Source organism: Phyllobates terribilis, unplaced genomic scaffold (assembly GCF_046119375.1).
Source record: "Phyllobates terribilis strain yellow unplaced genomic scaffold, ASM4611937v1 Scaffold_5__5_contigs__length_657084704, whole genome shotgun sequence".
Taxonomy (NCBI): domain Eukaryota; kingdom Metazoa; phylum Chordata; class Amphibia; order Anura; family Dendrobatidae; genus Phyllobates; species Phyllobates terribilis.
The window spans coordinates 185,321,335-185,344,454 of NW_027362765.1; the positions used below are offsets into that span (position 1 = coordinate 185,321,335).

General features: G+C 45.6%; 1 protein-coding gene across 1 annotated transcript in view; it reads left to right on the forward strand.

The window, feature by feature from the left end:
- The first annotated feature begins 13,802 nt into the window (after positions 1-13,802).
- RAMP2 (receptor activity modifying protein 2) overlaps positions 13,803-23,120 on the forward strand; it is a 129,114-nt gene continuing 119,796 nt past the window's right edge. Inside the window, exon 1 of the mRNA XM_073683598.1 lies at positions 13,803-13,973. Coding sequence (XP_073539699.1) covers positions 13,919-13,973 — 55 coding nt within the window. The 5' untranslated portion in view covers positions 13,803-13,918. The remainder of the gene's footprint in view (positions 13,974-23,120) is intronic.

A 23,120-nucleotide genomic window follows, 5' to 3' on the forward strand; every position in this document is an offset into this window, starting at 1 on the left:
CCGGCTGGCAGATGTCTCGGAACCTTGTTGCGGGCGCAGGACACAAAGGCAGAACCAAAGTCTATTACGTCCTTGTGCAGGGTAGGCCACCAGTAGTGCCGGGTAATAAGCTGGAGGGTCTTTTTCTGACCGGCGTGGCCAGCTAGTTTAGACGAGTGACCCCAGTGTAGGATCTTCTCCCGATCAGGTACTGATACGAACGTCTTACCGAGAGGGAGACGATTTAGACTCACGGGAGCCACCTGCATTACTCTGGCGGGATCGATGATGTGTTTCGGTTCTTCCTCGAGATCAGACACCAGAAAGGATCGGGATAAGGCGTCCGCCTTGATGTTTTTGTCAGCCGGGCGAAAATGAAGAACAAAATCAAAGCGAGCAAAAAACAAGGACCACCGGGCTTGGCGCGGGTTAAGTCTCTGGGCATGCTGGAGGTAAGCCAAGTTCTTGTGGTCAGTGTAAATTATTACCGGGTGAAGAGCCCCTTCGAGCAGGTAACGCCACTCCTCCAATGCCAGCTTGATGGCCAATAACTCTCGATCTCCTATGGAATAGTTGCGCTCAGAAGAGGAGAAGAGTTTGGAGAAGAAGCCACAAGTTACCATTCTCCCGGAAGACGATTTTTGGGTAAGTACCGCTCCAGCTCCAGAGGAGGAGGCGTCAACCTCCAGGAAGAACTGCTTGTTGCCATTAGGGCGATGCAGCACCGGGGCGGAAGAGAAGGCCTGTTTTAAGGAAAGAAAGGCCTCCTCTGCTTCGGGCGGCCACTCTCTGGGATTAGTGCCCTTACGGGTGAGCGTGGAAATTGGGGCAGTCCGGGAAGAGAAGTGCGGTATGAAGAGGCGGTAGTAGTTGGCGAAGCCCAGGAACCGCTGAATGGCCTTCAACCCCTCCGGTCGAGGCCACTTCTCGATGGCAGACAGTTTCTCAGGATCCATTCGTAGGCCGGTCTGAGAAATTATGTAGCCCAAAAATGGAAGCGAGGTCTGCTCAAAGAGGCACTTCTCATATTTAGCGAAGAGGTGGTTCTGCCTGAGCCTGAGCAGGACCTGACGAACATCCCTCCGGTGAGTCTGGAGATCCGGAGAGAAGACCAAGATGTCGTCCAGGTACACCACCACGCAGGAGTAGAGAAGGTCCCGGAAGATGTCATTGACCAACTCTTGAAAGACAGCGGGAACGTTACAGAGACCGAAGGGCATTACCAGATATTCGTAGTGGCCGTCCCGGGTGTTGAATGCCGTCTTCCATTCATCCCCCTGACGGATACGGACCAGGTTGTACGCCCCACGAAGGTCCAGTTTGGTGAAGATTCTAGCCCCCCTCAGACGATCAAATAATTCCGGAATGAGCGGAAGGGGGTACTTATTCTTCACCGTGATCTGGTTTAGGCCTCTATAGTCTATGCAGGGACGGAGAGAGCCGTCCTTCTTTTTAACAAAGAAGAAGTCTGCTCCCGCCGGGGAGGTAGATTTCCGGATAAATCCCCGGGCCAGATTCTCCTCAATATACTCGGACATAGACCGGGTCTCAGCAGCGGACAATGGGTAAATACGCCCACGGGGAGGAGTAGTACCGGGTAACAGGTCGATAGGGCAGTCGTATGGTCTATGAGGGGGTAGTGTCTCTGCCTCCTTTTTATTAAAGACATCAGCATATGACCAATAAGGAATCGGAAGTCCAGGTAGATTAGCTGGGGTAGGAGAAGGACGGACGGGATGGACGGGAACCAGACAAGTCTTATGACAGTCCTGTCCCCAGCGAAGGACTTCTCCGGTCTGCCAGTCAAGCACGGGTGCATGTCTCTGGAGCCAAGGTAGGCCTAGCAAGAGGGCGTGAGAGAGTCCAGGCAGAACATGAAAGGAGATACTCTCAGAATGCAGCATTCCCACCTGCAGAGTAATGGATTCGGTGATGAGTTGGATGGGACGTGGTAAGAGGCCCCCATCCACGGCAGCAACAGACAAGGGTACAGCCAGAGGTTTGGTGGGGATGCGGTATTTCTCTACCAGGGACTGTGAAATAAGATTCCCGGCTGCTCCAGAGTCAAGTTGGGCTAGTTCGAAATAACGGTTCTACCCGCAGATGATTGAGACTGACAGCAGCAGAGATGGAGAGGATTTATTCTTGTCTAGGTCGACCTCTCTGAGCGAACGTAGACACAGGCGTTTCCCGACCTCTCCGGGCAGGTACGGATCCGGTGCTCCTTACTGCCACAGTAGAAGCAGCTCCCCTCGGCACGGCGTAAGTCCTGACGGGTTTTGACCATCTTGGTCTGGTCGACCTGCATAGGCTCAGGAGGGTGTACCTGGGGAGAAACGGAGGGAGTGACGGGTTTCTGGAAGGAAGGAGCTAGACGTGGAAACCTCCTCTCACGGGTGACCTCTTTGGCACGCTCCTGGAACCGTAGGTCAATCCGGGTGGCAAGAGTTATTAAATCATCGAGAGTGGTAGGAATGTCCCGACCGGCGAGTTCATCTTTAATACGGCCGGACAGACCCTCCCAGAAGACAGATACCAGAGCGTCGTTATCCCAGGCCAGCTCCGAGGCAAGGGTACGGAACCGTATGGCATATTGGCCCACGGTGAGACTTCCCTGACGGAGGCGTAGCAGAGACGATGCGGATGAGGTCTTCCGTCCGGGTTCGTCGAAGACTTTCCGGAAAGCCGTGAGAAAGGCAGGCAAGTCGGACACCAGGGGGTCTCCTCTCTCCCATAGAGGATTCAGCCAAGCCAGTGCCTCCCCCGTGAGATGGGACATGATGAAGGCTACTTTGGCCCGGTCGGAATTAAACTGGTGGGACAGGAGTTCAAAGTGCAGGGTGCACTGGTTTATGAAGCCCCGAGCCTGAGCGGAGTCGCCTCCGAAGCGAGGAGGTGCAGAAAGCCGGGGTCCGGAGCAGGATACCAAGGTATTGGTGGGCAGCGGCGCTGCCGGGTTGCGAGTCATGACACTAGCGGTGGTTGCTGGTGGAGCAGTCAGAGTGTCCAGGCGTGAGTTGACATTCCGCAGGTGACCCAGGATGGACTCCTGTTGTTACCTCTGACGGGACAGTTCATGACATAGGTCCGAGAGCGAGGGAGCTTGGGTACCACCGGGTTCCATGGCCCGAGCAAACTGTAAAGGGTCTGGGAGGCGGAACCTCTGAGCTACTATACAAGGGGGCGGTTCTTGTAAGGAAGCGGGTGGTGACCAGGGAAGACGGGCAGGTAGTCACAGCAGGTGACCGGGACAGTCTCTGGGTAAACGGGCAGGAGGTCACGGCAAGTGACCGGGACAGTCTCTGGGTAAACGGGCAGGAGGTCACAGCAAGTGACCGGGGCAGTCTCTGGGTGAATGGGCAGGAGGTCACAGCAAGTGACCGGGGCAGTCTCTGAGTGAACGGGCAGGAGGTCACAGCAAGTGACCGGGACAGTCTCTGGGTATAGGGTAGGTATGACCTGTGACGGCTGAGCCTCCAGGTAGGCTAGCAGGCGGATGACAGATGAGTGCTCCCAGGTGAGCAGGCGAGAGTCTCTGGATAAGCAGGTGGTCACAGCATGTGACGGCGGAGCCTCCAGGTAGGCTAACAGGCGGATGCAGATGAGTGCTCCCAGGTGAGCAGGCGAGAGTCTCTGGATAAGCAGGTGGTCACAGCATGTGACGGCGGAGCCTCCAGGTAGGCTAACAGGCGGATGCAGATGAGTGCTCCCAGGTGAGCAGGCGAGAGTCTCTGGATAAGCAGGTGGTCACAGCATGTGACGGCGGAGCCTCCAGGTAGGCTAACAGACAGGTAGCAGGTGAGCGCTCCCAGGTGAGCGGGCAAGCTGGTCCATAGACAGACTGACAGGAGTCGGAAGGCAGACCGTCGGACCTCAGGCTAGCAAGCAGGTAAGTGGATGACAGGCAGGAATCAGGCAGGAAACTGGCAGGTAACTGGCAGGTAACTGGCAGGTAACAGGCAGGTAACAGGCAACGGGACCTGAGGGCTGAAGCAGAGTAGTGAACTGTTAGAACCTTGCTCTTAGGTTTTTTCCTTTGCTGGTCACATGACCTTGTTGGCCTATTTAATCCTGCTCCGCCCTTCTGGCTTTGCTGGACTTCATTGTATAACTACTTTCTAGCTAGCCTGTGCTCTGTATCTAACTCTGTTAGTTTGCTTGGTCTACGGACCTCAGTGTTCTATTTATTTTGTTTGTTTGTCTGTCTGCTACTATTTCTGTTAGGAGGTGTCCCATTTTCCTCCCAGTCCTTAGTACTTGTAGGGATTCCTTCCCCACATCTATAGGTCTCCGTACAGACTAGCTTAGGACTTTATCAGGTCTGATCGCAGGATCAGGTCCCCTGTTACATCGTAGGGATAAAGCTGAGTTCTATCGTAGAGACAGATCTCCTCTCTTTCCTTAGCTCTGGTAGCAGAACATAACAGTAAGTCCAGCCTGCAAATTCTCTAAGGAAAGATTTTTCTGTTCCATCATGGTGTCGGTTCAGGATTTGGCTCATCGCCTGCAGGGACTCTCTCTGGAGATGGCCGAGCTCCGTCAGCACGTGAGTAACTGTCCTGGAGCACATTTCTTGGAGCCTAAGGTATGTTTGCCGGATTTATTTTTTGGTGAACACCGAGAATTTTTTTCATTTAAAAATGCTTGCTTATTGTATTTTCGTTTGAGACCCAAGTCCTCTGGGGATGAATCCCAGCGCATAGGGTTCATAATGTCACTTTTGCGCAAAGAGCCTCAGGAGTGGGCCTTTTCTTTGCAACCTAGTGATACATGCTTCAGATCAGTGGATAGTTTTTTTTTCTGCTTTGGGGCTATTATATGATGATCCTGACCGTGTCGCATCAGCTGAGACTGAGTTAAGACGTTTGAGACAGGGGTCAGGTAATGTGGAAAAATATTGTACTCATTTCCGTCGATGGTCTACTCAAACAGGGTGGAACGATTCTGCTCTGAAAAGTCTATTTCTTGCTGGGCTCAATGAAGGGGTTAAAGACCTGCTAATTGCTTATCCTACACCTGAAGATTTGCAACAGGCTATGCAATTAGCTATACGGGTGGATAGGAGACTGCGTGCAAGGGTTAATGAGAGCAAATCCTCTGCTATGTCAGTTTCTGGTTATGAGAATGTGTGTACTAACAGTGGTGAACCGATGGAGATTGGATCGGTGGCACCTCGCTCTCAAGAAAAAGACCGTAGATTTTTTGAAGGCTTGTGTTTCTATTGCGGAAAATCTGGTCATTTGATTAAAGGCTGTGAGCTTCGTATGAAGAAAGAAAAAAAAATGGTCAGTCATGCCCGTATTGCCTGTTTAAATTCCAAGGGTGTATTTTTAGCTGCTTCCACGATTGCTCAGGAAAAATTAATGGAATTTCGGGTGTTTGTCGATTGTGGGTCTACTCTGAATGTAATTGATGGGGGATTCTTGGAAAGACTCAATTTAAAACCCGAACCTTTATCATCCCCCATTGCTGTGGTTTCTGTGGATGGTTCCCCTTTGAAGAATATTACTCTCAAGGTCTGTGAATTTCCTCTCACTATTAATGGTGTTCACCATGAGAAATTGGATTTGGTAGTTTTGAATAACTTGCCTTCTCCAGTAATATTGGGATTGCCCTGGTTAAAATTTCACAATCCTGTACTGGATTGGTCTACCAGTGAAATTAAATCCTGGAGCCATAAATGTTATGACAAGTGTTGTAACGGGCGTATTGCAGCTTTGGATAGGGGAGAATTGCCTGTTCCTATTCAGGATTTTTGGAGAGTTTTTTCTGAGAAGGAATCGCAGGTTTTGCCTCCCCATAGAGACTATGATTGTTCTATTGAATTTGTCCCTGGAGCGACTCTTCCTAAAAGTCGTTTATTTAACCTTACTATTCCTGAGAGGAAGGCTTTGGAGGAATACATACAGACAAGTTTGGCCGCCGGTCACATTAGGCCTTCTAAGTCTCCTGTGGCGGTTGGATTTTTTTTTGTAAAAAAAAAAGGACGGCGGTTTACGTCCTTGTCGGGATTTTCGTGAGATTAACAAAATTACTGTACGCAATCCTTACCCACTGCCATTGATTCCTGATTTATTTAACCAGTTAATGGGGGCCAAGTGGTTCTCTAAAATTGACCTTAAGGGGGCATACAATCTGTTGCGCATGAAGGAGGGTGACGAATGGAAGACTGCTTTTAACACTCCTGTGGGTCATTTTGAGAATCTGGTTATGCCTTTTGGTCTTACTAATGCTCCTGCATTTTTTCAGAATCTTATTAATGACATCCTTAGACCTTTGATCGGCAAAAATGTGGTTGTGTATTTGGATGACATTTTGATTTATTCGCCGGATCTGGAGTCTCATTGGCGGAGCATACGTGAGGTATTACAGTTGTTAATGGACAATTCGCTTTTTGCTAAGCTGGAGAAATGTGAGTTCGCTGTACAGAGAATTAGTTTTTTGGGTTACATTATCTCCAGCGAAGGTTTTGAGATGGACCCGGTTAAAGTTCAAGCTGTACAGGAATGGCCTAGGCCTATTGGTTTGAAATCGATACAGAGGTTTTTAGGTTTCGCCAATTATTACAGAAAATTCATAAAAAAATTTTCTAGTATTGTCAAACCTCTGACCGATCTCACCAGGAAAGGTGCTGATGCGGTTCAGTGGTCTTCTGAGGCTATTGAAGCTTTTGTGTATCTCAAGGAGAGGTTCACCTCTGCTCCCATCCTTATGCAGCCTGATGTGACTAAGCCGTTTTTGGTTGAGGTTCATGCTTCCTCTGTGGGGGTTGGCGCAGTATTGTCTCAGGATAACGGGGATGGATTACATCCCTGTGCCTTTTTTTCAAAAAAATTTTCGGAGACTGAACTGAATTACGATATTGGTAATCGGGAATTATTGGCTATTAAACTCGCATTTGAACACTGGCGCCACTTCTTGGAAGGTGCGGAATTTCCCGTTCAGGTTCTTACGGATCATAAAAATCTGATATATCTTGATGCTGCCAAGCGCCTGAATGCCCGTCAGGCTAGGTGGGCACTGTTTTTCTCGCGGTTTAATTTCTCCGTTACTTACATCCCTGGTACTAAGAATGTTAAGGCGGATGCCTTGTCTCGCAGTTTTTCTCCCATAGTCGGTGCTGAGAAAGAGGAGAACATTTTACAAGAAGGTGTTGTGATAGCTGCTTTAGACTCCGTTTTGGAAGATGAGATTCTTAAAGCACAGGAGAATGCCCCATCTAACACTCCTCATGGGAGGTTGTTTGTGCCTGGGACCTTTAGGAGAGATTTGTTTGTTGAGTGTCACGAATCTCGGTTGGCAGGTCATCCCGGAATCTCTGAGACCAAGAGACTGGTGGGTCGCAGTTTTTGGTGGCCTGGATGGCAGAAGGAAGTCATTAAGTGGGTGCGTCAATGTACTATATGTGCTAGATCTAAGTCCTCACATACTCCTGCTGCGGGGTTGCTTTGTCCTTTGGAGGTTCCCAGTGCTCCTTGGACACATTTGGCTATGGACTTTATAACTGACCTTCCCCCCTCTGAGGGTTTTACTGTCATCTGGGTGGTCGTGGCCCGTTTTAGCAAGATGTGTCACTTGGTTCCCTTCGTCAAACTGCCCTGCGCTAAAACTCTCGCTAAGGCCTTTGTCAAGGAAATTGTCAGACTTCATGGCGTTCCTACTGACATTGTTTCTGATAGGGGTCCTCAGTTCGTGGCTCGTTTTAGGCGTGCCTTTTGTGACAGGTTGGGAGTTCATTTATCGTTCTCGTCCGGATATCATCCTGAATCTAATGGCCAGACAGAAAGGAAAAACCAGGATGTTGAGCAGTTCTTGCGTTGTTTTGTGGCAGACAATCAAGAGGGGTGGTCTGAGTTTCGGCCACTTGCTGAATTTGCTCTGAACAATCATACATCTTCTTCTGCTGGTTGTTCGCCTTTTTTTTGTTGTTCTGGGAGACATCCGTCGTTTGGGTCGTTCTCCAAGTTGGGATCTGCCGTGCCTGAGGAGGAGAATTTTTCCGGTGATTTGGAGAGAGTTTGGACGGATGTGCGTGGTAATCTTCAGTAGGCCAGCAGAAAATCTAAAGACTACTTTGATAGGAAACGACAGGAGGTTTTGTTCGCTGTTGGTGACATGGTTTGGTTGTCCTCTAGGAATCTGCGGTTGAGGATTCCTTCTAAGAAATTGGGTCCCAAGTTTGTAGGGCCCTTTAAGGTGCTTCTGGTTGTCAACCAATCTGCTGTTAGGTTGGAGGTTCCTACCTCCTGGAGAATTAATCCGGTATTTCATGTCTCTCTGTTAAAAAAAGCTGTTGTGTCGGATGGTGACGCCTCTGCCTCTGTTCCTCCGGTGGTGGAGGACGGGGAATATGAAATTTCTCGCATCCTTAACTCTAGACGGTATAGAGGTAGTTTGCAGTATCTTGTGGCCTGGAAAGGTTTCGGACCCGAGGATAACTCTTGGGTGAGGTCAGATGATGTTTCCGCGTCCAGACTTATCAGAGCGTTTCACAGGAGATTTCCTGATAAGCCTGGTCCTAGGGGATCCGGAGGATCCTCTTAGAAGGGGGGGTACTGTTAGAACCTTGCTCTTAGGTTTTTTCCTTTGCTGGTCACATGACCTTGTTGGCCTATTTAATCCTGCTCCGCCCTTCTGGCTTTGCTGGACTTCATTGTATAACTACTTTCTAGCTAGCCTGTGCTCTGTATCTAACTCTGTTAGTTTGCTTGGTCTACGGACCTCAGTGTTCTATTTATTTTGTTTGTTTGTCTGTCTGCTACTATTTCTGTTAGGAGGTGTCCCATTTTCCTCCCAGTCCTTAGTACTTGTAGGGATTCCTTCCCCACATCTATAGGTCTCCGTACAGACTAGCTTAGGACTTTAGCAGGTCTGATCGCAGGATCAGGTCCCCTGTTACATCGTAGGGATAAAGCTGAGTTCTATCGTAGAGACAGATCTCCTCTCTTTCCTTAGCTCTCGTAGCAGAACATAACATGAACAGTGCAACAACATTGCTCGGGCACCTCCATTTTGGAGGAGGTGCCTTATATATGGTGAAGTCCTCCGGCCATTGGCCGGGGATTCCTTAGGACGGCGCGCGCGGCCCCTTTAAGAGGAAGGGAGCGCGCGCGCGCCCTAAGCACCGTGGCCGGGAAGGAGCGCGCGCTGCCAGCAGAGCGGGAGGAAGACGCCGGACCCGGAGCGGAGAGGTGAGGGGAACAGCGTCCCTGCCTAGCAGAGGGCAGGGACGCCGACGCTACAGGATACACCTAAATTAAATGGGAATGGTTGGTGATATCAACTTCCTGTTTGTGGCACATTAGTATATGGAAGGGAGAAAACTTTTCCAGATGGGTGGTGACTATGGTGGCCATTTTGAAGTCGGCCATTTTGGATCCATCTTTATTTATTTTAATGGGAAGAGGGTCATGTGACACATCAAACTTATTGAGAAGCAATTTTTTCGTTTTGTTAGCACTGTTGGCACTTTAAGGGCACTGAGTCACTATTTTTCTCTGCAGTACATGTGCCTTCGCAAATACCAAACAGACTCCCCTGATGATTTCTCTGAAAAGAGAAAGAAACGTGTTGGGAGGGTTTTACATGGGACAAAGCATAAGGTATATTTGGGTACTGCCCTTGTGAGGGCGGGAGCTACAACCTGGGGCAGGGCAGGGAAGTATTAGTCAAAGAAGACAAATACATGGGTGTGAACAACAATCCCTGATGGTGTCTGCAAGCAAAATGGGTGAGATCCACACATGTTTTTCCTTTTAATAATGCACTTAAGCACTTTTTTATGAATAATGATGTTAATTGACAACCAGGAGAAGTGAGATTTATTTTTGATGTGGCTAATATAGGATCATAACTTATGGCTGGTTGCTAACGAGGATACATGCTTATTGGATCCTTGTTGATGGAGAATAGTATAGTTTTATAGAAAGAAGTAAAATTTATGTTTTGAAAGTGTCCTCAAGGCTATATTTGTAAGAAAAATATAAGCTTAAATATTTTCTAGAATAAATTTCACTTGTATCTATTTGGTACAATACAAATACTTTGCCAAAATGGCATTACTGATGCAAAATTAATCAGATGGACCCCATTAGTAATTTTGGTGTCCATCTGGGTTCCATGTTGTTTAATGTTTTTAGAGCAGAAAAAAGAGTTTTGCCTGTTATAGCTTTAGTCTATGAGTGTATGTGTGTGTATGAGTGTGCTTGAGTGTGTATGTATTGAGCTGTTTATTGAAAGAGAAATATCTTCCTGTGATTTTGGCCTTTGTTATTCCTCCCAGAAATGTATGAATGGATTGATAACTGAATGTTATGATTCCTTATGTCCCCAAGCCAGTGTTTTACAATAAAAGTGTCCAGTAACCCTGAGGTTGAGCACTGATCGGAAGTTCCAGAGAACACAGCATGAGAAGATCTGTTACTTTTCCAATAGGGAAGGCAAATTGAGCTTATCCTTCTCAAAGACAGCTTGAAAAGCAGCGAGTATATCTAAGCTGTTATATAGCATAACACAAGAATTATAGAACACTTTCTCCTCCCTACAACAAGGTTCTTTGAGGTAGGAATGGCATTAGGGTTCCACAGGAGTAAAACATTTTTCAGGGGCTCCCTTCCAGTAATAAGGTTTAAAATCACTCTTTGTGTGTAATCAGTGCTCAGAGAAGTGGGGAAACCAGTCACTTCTGAATAAGTCAATAACCCGTATTGGATGCCATTTGACGAGGGGGGGTATCTAAGTTTTCCCAGTACTTCCTAATAATTTTGCCCACAATTATGTAAATATAAGCAAATATTTAAATAAAAGCTTTATCGTAAGATGCTGTTCTTAAATTTACTTTGCTCATTTATAAATGTGTTGGACTTGACAGAGTAGTTGATTTCAGATCGGAAGAACTAGGTGCTCCATAGATATATTGAGGTGATATTTATTAGGAATTCAATATGCATTGTTAATGTATATATAGCATTATGGTCAATAACTTAACCCCTTTCCGACATGGTCAGTAATAGTACGCACCACATTGGAAAGGCCGGTTCAGCGGGAGCTCTGGCGCCGAGCCCGCACTGAACCAGGCACATGTCAGCTGATTATTACAGCTGACATGTGCCCGCAACAGCCGTGGGTGAAATCGCGATCCACCCGCGGCTGTTAACTAGTTAAATGCCGCTGTCAATCTCTGACCCCGTCACGTGATCGTGAGTCACTGATGGGTGGGCATGGCAACCTGGGGTCTGTAGCATACCTTTGTGGTTATCATATAAAGATTGCTATGAGCGCCACCTAGTGATTGGCGCTCATAACACAGGAGCATTTCGGCTACATAGAGGTGATCTGCTCATCGCCTCTATATAGCAGAGGCGATCGAACAACTGCTGCTTCTAGTCTCCTATGGAGACTATTGAAGCATGCAGAAAGTGTAAAAAAAAGTTTTTAAAAATATAAAAAAAAATTAAAAAAATATAAAAAGTTTAAATCACCCCCCTTTTGCCCCATTCAAAATAAAATAATACACATACACATATTTGGTACCGCCGCATTCAGAATCGTCCGATCTATCAATATAAAAAAAGAAATAATCCAATAGGTAAACGGCGTAGCGAGCAAAAATTCCAAACGCCAGAATTAAGTTTTTTTGGTCAACGCAACATTGCAGTAATATGCAATAACGGACGATCAAAGCATCAGATTTATTCCAAAATGGTATAAATAAAAACGTCAGCTTGGCGCGCAAAAAATAAGCCTTCACCCAGCCCCAGATCCTGAAAAATGGAGACGCTACGGGTCTCGGAAAATGTTGCTTTTTTTTTTTCTTTTCTTTTTAAGCAAACTTTGGATTTTTTTTTCACCACTTAAATAAAAAGAACCTGTACATGTTCGGCGTCTACTAACTCATAATGACATGTGGAATAATAATGGCTGGTCAGTTTTACCACTTAGTGAAAGTGTTAAAAAAAAAAAAAAAAAAAAAACAACTGTGGAATTGCATTTTTTTTGCAATTTCACAGCACTTGGATATTTTTTTCCCCTTTTCCAGTACACGATATGGTAAAACTAGTAATGGCGTTTAAAAGTACAACTCGTTCTGCAAAAAATAAGCCCTCACACGGCCATATTGAATGAAAAATAAAAAAGTTCTGGCTCTTGAAAGAAGGGGAGCAAAAAATTAAAATGCAAAAACGAAAAATGCTTCAGTCATGAAGGGGTTTTAAATTCTCTTTAGATACACGGATTACATTAAGTAGAGGTGTCTATGGTAGGGAAGCATTAATGGTAAGGCTGTGTGACCATAGTGGTGAGGACTCGGAGCTGAAGTTTGGCCCTGAGTGTGATGAATAAGTAGCAGTGAGCCGGTAATAGAAGGAGGAGATGGAACATCCGGTGAGAGAACATAACTAGCAGCAGCATCATGTCTCTCCTAAATGAAGAAGGTCTAAGTAGTGAACAAAATGTTGTATGTGTAATTAACATGCATATTGGATTGGTAATAAATATCACCTCAAAATAATTACGGAGTGACTAGTTCTTCAGATTTAGAGGGTGTGACCCTAGTAGTGCACCACCTACTCGAAACACAATGATCTACACACAAGCATACAGTCATGGCACAAACGTGTTCGCGCCCTTGAAATTATTCAAGAAAATGAAGTATTTCTTCTAGAAAAATATTGCAATTACATATTTTGTTATACACATGTTTATTTCATTTGTGTGTATTGGAACAACACAAAAAAAAGAGAATAAAAGGCAAATTGGACATCATTTCACACAAAACCCTCAAATTGGTTTGGACAAAATTGTTGGCACCTTTCCAAAATTGTGAGTAAACAACTTTGTTTCAAGCACGTGAAACTTTGTAATTTCTTTCTTTCTTTATCCTTACTTGAAAAACAATGATGTCACTGATGGTAAAAATGGACACATGGATGATACACTGATGACACACTCATGGAAAACAATGATGACACCGGTACCGTTTTTTCACATACGTGTTTTATACAGACATGTGAAGGAGGCCTTACATGGAGTGCATGTAAGCACCTAGCATACAGAGAACCAGAGGCAGACATAACATTGGTGCAACCTATGAGGCCACACAGGGGCCCTAGACGTAGGGACCACTTCCAACACCAATGCAGGTCTAATTGTGCATTATGATGAGCTATCGGACTGTAAAGTATCGCATATACTGTTTTTGCACATTAGCCCTCTTCTGTCTGTGTCTGCCACCTGTAGAGGACTAAGTATCATCTATGTGCAAATTGCATCAGTTATTGCTACTGAACATCACAGTGTCCAATAGTACTGGAGCATTCCTGAAAAGAGTTGAACTTCAATCCTGGATTGAAATCAGACGTTATAGCTTAAGCCACAAAATCTCTTGAAGAACAACTATTCTAACCACAATTACCTCTCATGCAGAACATGTATCTACAAAACCTGGTTAAAGGACGCATTGGAACAATGGCCATGCAACATGAATTCTATTGTGTTTCCAGAAAGATTTACCAATCTTTATTTTACCAAATGTATGTCATATCTGAAAGGATACAAGCCATCCCGAAACTTGTTTAGGAAATAGATGATTAGATAAATCTGTTTGTACTGGTTTGGCTCAGGCAGAAGACTTTGATAAATCAGCCTTTCTGCTCCCTAATATTTAACACAGATGCTGAGGCGCAGCCACGACAGTGACTGACAAGGTTACGTTGAACTGTTATAAACTTCTGGTGCAGAAAGCCCCCTTTTTGCACGTCACGTCATATATGTTCGATGACGGGTCTCCCGGTGGGAGGTCTGTTTCTAAGGCAGTGCTGAGTAATCTCATTATTTACACAAATTCTGTATTTGTGCAGGAAAAGGCTCCGCTTCCTGAAATTCTCTTCTCACTTAATTCCCACTCAGCTGCTTGTGCTGTTTTAATAAGCTCAGAGAGAGGATGGAGAGTACGATTCTGTGCATGCTCACAAGCGCGCTGTGTCTGTTCACTTGGGGTAAGCTTGTTTGTCCTGCCATGTCTCCATTTCCATTTAGACGTCGATTTCTCAGCACATCTGTTTAGTGAAACTTTTTTTTATTGCGTTTCTTGATCTCATTTCCTTGAAAGTTGGATTCTAGGGAAAAAAAAACGATCTAAGAGAGCAACTTTAGGAAAGCATCTTTGCATTGTTGTCTCCCATATGCATGCTGCAGCCTTCTTCCATTGTAATCCTCCACTTTGAAACTAGCAGCTTTCTCAATAAGCAAAAAGCTGCAATTCAAACAGGTTTCTTGGCTTACTATCCTGTGATTAACACTTCAGCTGCTGGAAGAGGTAAGCACCATGCTTTCTTGAACTATTGGAAAGTGTCATTCTTGCTCCAGGGGATTTTTCTTGTAGGAAGCGGCATTCTTTATTGTTCTCTCAAGCTAGAAGAATCACAGAGCTGCTTTTAATTATAGTTGTTTAAAGACCATCTTTGCTTGTTTCTATGAACTTGTATACAACAAATGGATTAGTGCATTTGTATGGTCCTCTTTTCTTCTTGCAGCCTTTTTTTTGTATTATGTAGGGTAAAGATTTCTCCATGAAGTGAGTGGGTCAATGTATGAAACAGTTATTTGTTTGCAATATATTAGGCTTGAACATGGTTGGTTTTCAAGTAAAAGATCTATTTGGCCAAAGAGTCAAACTGAAAAGTAAGTGACAGATCGACTCTTATGAAATACTCCTACAACTTTCTACAGCTCGGTGCACTGTGGGTCAACCTCAGATGTAGTATTTTGTTGTTGCTGATCTCTTTGATAAAGCAAATCCTACGCTTACAGCGTACATTACAAATGCAGTGTGTATCTAATAAACAGGAGGAGAAAGTTTTGGCTCTTTCAGATGCCTGTGATAATTGGTCCACTGTCAGATCGCAATGCACAGACTGGCCGCACATCTCCTGACCCAAGCGTGACAGCTGCATATATTTCTATAGAAGATGTGCAGCCAGTTTGTGCATTGCGATCTGACATCAGACCGATTATCATGGCTCTGTTGACAACATTGTTATGGCTTCCATTTATAATGCAGCCATGACAGCTATGGGCGGCTTAATTGGGGTGTTTTTACGGCCTGGAAAAGACTGAGGCTATGTGCCCACGATGCAGAAATGCTGCATATTTTTTCCGCTTCTCCCTGGCAGGAAAAACGCAAGCGGATTTTACATGCATTTTTCCCGCCAGGTAGAAGCGTTTGTCAAGCGTTTTTGCATGCATTTCTGTATGCGGGTTATCAAGCGCTTTTCCAAGCGATTTTAGCATCACTTGGAAAGTGCTTGACAACTTGGTCACACTATATAAATCCATGCAAGCGGCATGGATTTATATAGTGTGACCAAGTAATAGTTAAAAAAAAGAATAAGAATGGTGAAAAATAAAAAATAAAGATTATACTTACCTTCTGATGGCCCCCGGTCTCCTTCTCCGCTCTGTCCGGTCTCCCCGGTATCTCGCGGTGGTGTGAAGGACCTGCGATGACGTCATTGAGTCATGTGATAGGTCACGCGACTGCCGACGTCAGCGGTCGCGTGACATGTCACATGACTCAATGACGTCATCGCAGGTCCTCACACCACCGCGAGCTGCCTAACACACCGCACGCATCGCTGAGGAGGCCGGGGGACATCGGAAGGTAAATATAATCTTTAATTTTTATTTTAAATTCTTTTTTTTACAGGTTCTATGGTACCCAGGTCTGGAGGAGAGTCTCCTCTTCTCTAGACCTGGGTACCATCCGCACATTGAATCGCTTCATATCCGCGTGTGCACATGTAGTGATGCGGATATCAAGCGTTTCAATGCAAGTCAATGGCAGCAATTACTCTGCGTGTCCGCAAAATTAATGGACATGCTGCGTATTTTTCCGCAATGATAATCCGCAGTGGAAATTTCCGCAGCATGTGCAGAGCACATGCGGATTATCATTGGGGACCATGGGGCACGTATTACCAAGCGTTTTTTAAGCGTTTTCGCTGCGGAAGTTCGGCGGCAAAAGTGCTTGAAAATGCATAGTGGGCACGCATCCTTACAGACTTTTCTTTTCTTGCCAACAAAAAGAGCAGCACAAACCTTGACAAAATAGCCAGAAAATGTACTATATACAGAGCCTTAGATTTTTCATTGGATGCTTCTGAAAAGTATTACTATTAGAGATGAGCGTTGTTCTACTCGAACTGTTCGCCAATCTCAAATTCGAGCTGTTTTGGGTGGTGTTCGAGCCGTTCGGCGAACACGAACAATTTGAGAAAAATTCGGCTGTTCGAGGTTATGTTCGATAACTGTTCGTGCACCAAAATCATAACTGGATTTTTTCTCAGTAATGATGAAAATTAATGTTAATACGCAGTTTGAGTGTACAGCGGGGTGGGGGGAGGGGCAGGGGATGGATCTCTGCAGGAACAATGAAGATCTCCATTTTTTTTTCTCTTTCCCGCATTTGCAGTGGGGAGGTGCAATCTGTCAGCCTATCAGCAGCGCACACACGGAGCGAAGTGCTTTTTTTCACACAAGCAAGGGCATGTGTCATTGGCAGTGTATGTCACATGTCCTTGCCCTATAAGACCAAGCCATTTTCCCCGTCGCCACCATTTTCTCACTGCTGCAGCTGCGTGTTAGACGGCACCGCTGTTGCTGTGTGCGCTATACCTTGTTAATTTCAAGCCAATTTTCGCACAAATATACAGATAGCTTGGGAGTAGGGAATAGTTGTGATTGCAGTCCTTTTAAGGACTAGGTTACAGCATTTCCTACGACTTTTATCAGGGAGGTCTGTGCTCTTAAATAGATAGATTGTGGGAGTAAAGACTAATTGTAATTGGAGTCCTTTTCAGGACTAGGTTACATGAGTTCCTATCAGTTTTTGCCAGGCAGGTCTGTGCCAGTGCTGGGCAAGTTTTTTTCACAGCATTTGGCTGAATCTAGCAAAGCTAATCCTTTTTGGCCTATTGCAGAGTGTGTTAGTCAGTGGAGTAGCCTATCTGTGTTGCAAGATATACCACCTGTGTATAGAATACCAATTTTTTTACTGCACCTAGTGAAGTAAAATCTTTTGGGCATAGCATCATTCTATTAGTCCATCTATACTGACCTCCATCAGGTTGCAAATTGAATATAATTTTTTTCTGCATCTAGCTCTGAAAAAATATTTGGGCTTCTAGCAGTGTGTGGGACTTGGTCTATTAGTCCATCTATACTGACCTCCATCAGGTTGCAAATTAAAAATAATTTTTTTCTTCATTTAGCTCTGAAAAAATATTTGGGCTTCTAGCTGTGTGTGGGACTTGTTCTATTAGTCCTTCTATACTGACCTCCAGCAGGTTGCAAATTAAAAATAATTTTTTTCTTCATTTAGCTCTGAAAAAATATTTGGGCTTCTAGCAGTGTGTGGGACTTGTTCTATTAGTCCTTCTATACTGACCTCCAGCAGGTTGCAAATTGAATATAATTTTTTTCTGCATCTAGCTCTGAAAAAATAGTTGGGCTTCTAGCGGTGTGTGGGACTTGGTCTATTAGTCCATCTATACTGACCTCCATCAGGTTGCAAATTAAAAATAATTTTTTTCTGCATCTAGCTCTGAAAAAATATTTGGGCTTCTAGCAGTGTGTGGGACTTGGTCTATTAGTCCATCTATACTGACCTCCATCAGGTTGCAAATTAAAAATAATTTTTTTCTGCATCTAGCTCTGAAAAAATATTTGGGCTTCTAGCAGTGTGTGGGACTTGGTCTATTAGTCCATCTATACTGACCTCCATCAGGTTGCAAATTAAAAATAATTTTTTTCTGCATCTAGCTCTGAAAAAATATTTGGGCTTCTAGCAGTGTGTGGGACTTGGTCTATTAGTCCATCTATACTGACCTCCATCAGGTTGCAAATTAAAAATAATTTTTTTCTTCATTTAGCTCTGAAAAAATATTTGGGCTTCTAGCAGTGTGTGGGACTTGTTCTATTAGTCCTTCTATACTGACCTCCAGCAGGTTGCAAATTGAATATAATTTTTTTCTGCATCTAGCTCTGAAAAAATAGTTGGGCTTCTAGCGGTGTGTGGGACTTGGTCTATTAGTCCATCTATACTGACCTCCATCAGGTTGCAAATTAAAAATAATTTTTTTCTGCATCTAGCTCTGAAAAAATATTTGGGCTTCTAGCAGTGTGTGGGACTTGTTCTATTAGTCTTTCTATACTGACCTCCAGCAGGTTGCAAATTGAATATAATTTTTTTCTGCATCTAGCTCTGAAAAAATAGTTGGGCTTCTAGCGGTGTGTGGGACTTGGTCTATTAGTCCATCTATACTGACCTCCATCAGGTTGCAAATTAAAAATAATTTTTTTCTGCATCTAGCTCTGAAAAAATATTTGGGCTTCTAGCGGTGTGTGGGACTTGGTCTATTAGTCCATCTATACTGACCTCCATCAGGTTGCAAATTAAAAATAATTTTTTTCTGCATCTAGCTCTGAAAAAATATTTGGGCTTCTAGCAGTGTGTGGGACTTGGTCTATTAGTCCATCTATACTGACCTCCATCAGGTTGCAAATTAAAAATAATTTTTTTCTGCATCTAGCTCTGAAAAAATATTTGGGCTTCTAGCGGTGTGTGGAACTTGGTCTATTAGTCCATCTATACTGACCTCCATCAGGTTGCAAATTAAAAATAATTTTTTTCTGCATCTAGCTCTGAAAAAATATTTGGGCTTCTAGCAGTGTGTGGGACTTGGTCTATTAGTCCATCTATACTGACCTCCATCAGGTTGCAAATTAAAAATATTTTTTTTCTTCATTTAGCTCTGAAAAAATATTTGGGCTTCTAGCAGTGTGTGGGACTTGTTCTATTAGTCCTTCTATACTGACCTCCAGCAGGTTGCAAATTGAATATAATTTTTTTCTGCATCTAGCTCTGAAAAAATAGTTGGGCTTCTAGCGGTGTGTGGGACTTGGTCTATTAGTCCATCTATACTGACCTCCATCAGGTTGCAAATTAAAAATAATTTTTTTCTGCATCTAGCTCTGAAAAAATATTTGGGCTTCTAGCAGTGTGTGGGACTTGTTCTATTAGTCCTTCTATACTGACCTCCAGCAGGTTGCAAATTGAATATAATTTTTTTCTGCATCTAGCTCTGAAAAAATAGTTGGGCTTCTAGCGGTGTGTGGGACTTGGTCTATTAGTCCATCTATACTGACCTCCATCAGGTTGCAAATTCAAAATAATTTTTTTCTGCATCTAACCCAGCCAATAGTTTTGGCCTAATACCACAGTTTGGCCACTCAGCTCTGCTCGGTTACCATCCATTGTTTTTTTGTGCAAACAACTCCAGAGTTGTGAATTAGTTAACCACCAAAATGAGTGGAAAAAGGCCTGCTGCTGGTGGAAAGGGGAATAGGCGTGTTGGGAAGGGGAAAAAAGGTTGTGTCCGTGGGGTAGGTGTTAAAGCAACAGTAACATCTGCAGAAGAAAGACCATCTTCCAGCCAAACTAAAATGTCTACTTCTTTTAGCGGACAATGTGATAAGATCCCTTTCTTACGGCCACGCCAATCGCTACAAATTCCAGATGAGGCACAAAAACAGCAGGTGCTTCAACGGATATCAAGTGCTCCTTTAAGTGGGCTCTCCTCCACATCAACTTCAACATCACAAATACTCCAGTCCTCAAAGGTGTCACCCAAATCGCACTTGCTTCCTCACAGCTCCCAAATCTCCAGCTGCCCGTCTGAGTATGAGGTAGAACAGATGGTTGAGTCTGCAGAGCTGTTTACTCATACTATAGCCTGGGAATCAGAGGTCGACTCCAGCGCTTCTGTGAATCCAGACGAGGAAATGATCTGCACTGATGCCCAGAATCTTTATGAGTCAGATCCAGGACCAGACGCAGAAGGTTCTGACCATAATGTAGACCCTCATTCCCAAACTGTAACTCCTGTTGGTGGAGACAATGAGGAAGACGATGATAAGACTCAAATACCTGATTAGAGCGACAACTTTAGTTTTTTGTCAGGGCAGGAACAGGTTGGCTCTGAGGACGACGGGTGTGATAACGCACAGGGTGATGATGATGAGGTCGGAGATCCCACTTACTGTCAACCCACAGTCAGCAGAGGAGGTGGAGGAAGATGCTAGTGACGACGAGGTCAGGTTGCGCCTTCCTGGACAGAGACGTAGTACTGGAAGCACGTCAACAACTGCATCCTCAAACACAACTCTGCCTCTCACCACAAGTCGTGGTGGCTCTTCAGGTCGCATGGGTGCTAAGCCTTGCATAGCCTGGGCATTTTTTCAGATCGATAAAGATGACCCAACTCGTGTTATCTGTAACATTTGTCAGCAAAAGCTAAGTAGAGGCCAAAAAATACATAGTTTGAGTACTTCATGCATGAACCGGCACATGGACATGAAGCATAAGTTGCAGTGGGAAGCTCAGTGTGCTACAATGCGGCCTAGCCGGCCGGGCCAATCACCGTCTGCCATATCTTGTGCATCCGCGGCCTCTTCATCCTCTGTGACTGGGGGGACAGCAGTCACACCTGTTTTGGGGCGCAGACCTGCCACCTCTTTACCCGCAACAGCCAGCGTGATTGGCAGGTCATCATTTTCTTTGGAGGTGGTAACACCAGCTGGTGTTGAGCGCTGTCCGACATCGATAGCACCACCTTTGGATCAAGGCAACCTAACATGTCCGCCTGCATCTTCCTCACAGACCGGCAGTTTGCCGGGGACACCCTTATCAACCCCGTCTAAGCACAATAGCCAGCCCTCGGTCCCTCAGATGTGGACAAGTAAAAGACCATTTCCTCCTAGCCATGAGAAAGCTAAGAGGTTGAATTTCACCATCTGCAAGCTCTTGGCTACAGAAATGCTGCCTTTCCGCCTGGTGGACACAGAGGATTTTCGAGACCTTATGTCCGTCGCAGTGCCCCAGTACCAGATGCCCAGTCGGCACTACTTCTCAAAGAAAGGTGTGCCTGCGCTCCACCAGCATGTCGCACACAACATCACCGCTTCTTTGAGAAACTCTGTGTGTGACAGGGTGCATTTCACCACAGACACTTGGACGAGTAGGCATGGACAGGGGCGTTACATGTCGCTGACTGGGCACTGGGTAACTATGGTGACAGCAGGACAAGGGGCTGCTGTCCAAGTCTTGCCGTCCCCACGAGTTGTGCGTCAATCCTCTTTATGTCAAAGTTCCTCCACTGCTTCTGCCTCCTCAACCTCCTCTCGGTCTTCCACCTGCACCCAAAGCCTGTCTGGTCATGCCACAAGCTTTCTAACTGCGCAGAAGGGATCCTGCACACCTCCTTACTATGCTGGCAGTAGGGCTCAACGTCATCAGGCGGTTTTTACATTGAAATGTCTGGGAAATGTGAGTCACACAGCTGAGGAGTTGTGGTCAGCTCTGGAGAACCAATTTCATGAATGGTTGTCTCCACTGGACCTGAAACCAGGGAAGGCCGTGTGCGACAATGCTGCAAACCTGGGTGCGGTCCTTCGCCGGGGCAATGTCACACACGTGCCTTGTATGGCTCACGTGTTGAACCTGGTTGTCCAGCAATTTTTAGCCCACTATCCCAGACTAGATGGCCTTCTGCAGAGGGCACGGTCGCTGTGTGCTCACTTCCGCCGTTCGCATCCCGCAGCTCAGCGACTTACATCTCTACAGAAGTCGTTGGGCCTGCCACTTCACCGGCTAAAATGCGATGTGCCTACCCGGTGGAATTCAACTCTGCACATGTTGCAGCGACTGTGGCAGCACCGACAAGCCCCGGTGCAATACGTTCTGACGTATAGCCTGGGCCAACGAGATTCAGAGGTGGGGCAAATCACGCTGGAGGAGTGGTCTCAGATCAGGGACCTATGCACCCTTCTGCACAGTTTTGAAATGGCGACGAAGATGTTTAGTGCTGACGATGCCATTATCAGCATGACTATTCCGGTGATTTACATGCTGGAGCACATGTTAAACAGAATTCGGAGTCAGGTGGTGGCACAAGAGGAGGTGGAGGAAGTAGAGGAGGAGGAGTTGTATACGGAAGGGCTAACATCTGCAAGGTCCAGACGGTCGGCAGCACCAAGGCGGCAGGCATGTGAGGGTGGGGGAGATGGTTTTACCAGGGCGCATGGTAGCAGCCAAACTAGTGAGGAAGGTGCAGGAGCCCAGGAAGAAGTGGAGGACGAACTGATGGAAGACTCATCAGATGAGGGAGACCTTGATCACATTTCTGTTGTGCGAGGTTGGGGGGAGAGGACAGAGGAAGGAAGCATGATTGTTACCTCGCCACCAACACAACAGGGACTTGGTGCTCCTGGATGCGCAACACACATGAGTGCCTTCTTGCTGCACTACCTGCAACATGACCCTCGAATTGTGAGAATTAGAAATAATCCTGACTACTGGGTTGCCACACTGTTAGATCCCCGGTACAAAAGTAAATTTGCAGAAATTATTCCTGCCATAGAAAGGGATGCACGCATGCAGGAGTATCAGCAGAGACTGTTGCAGAATCTTACATGTGCTTTTCCACAAAATACCAGTGGTGCACGTAGTGAATCTCACAGTTCCAACTTGCCAACCGTGGGACCGTCAAGTGTTCAGCACTCAAACCGTAACAGAACCACAGTATCTGCTGGTAACATCAATTTTGCGGAATCATTTCACCACTTTTTTAGCCCATCCTTTGCAAGGCCACAGGAGACAAGAAGTCTGACACATAGTCAACGCCTAGAGACGATGGTACAGGAGTATCTCCAAGTAAACATTGAAGCCACGACTGTGTCACTGGACCCTTGCTCTTTTTGGGCTTCCAATCTGGATAAATGGCCGGAGCTAGCCACTTACGCCTTGGAGATCTTGTCATGCCCCGCAGCCAGCGTTCTGTCTGAACGTGTGTTCAGCGCTGCTGGTGGTGTGCTGACAGATAAGCGCACGCGGCTCTCCACTGATAATGTAGACAGACTCACGTTCATAAAGATGAACAAATCATGGATCCGAAACGACTTTTCTACCCCTGTGTCATCCTGGGGAGAGTAAAAGCTTGATGATTGGTTAAAATCACCCTACCAACCGTTTTAAGCTTTCAAATTACTAATCATGTTTATCTGTATCTTGACTGGAAAATAATTTG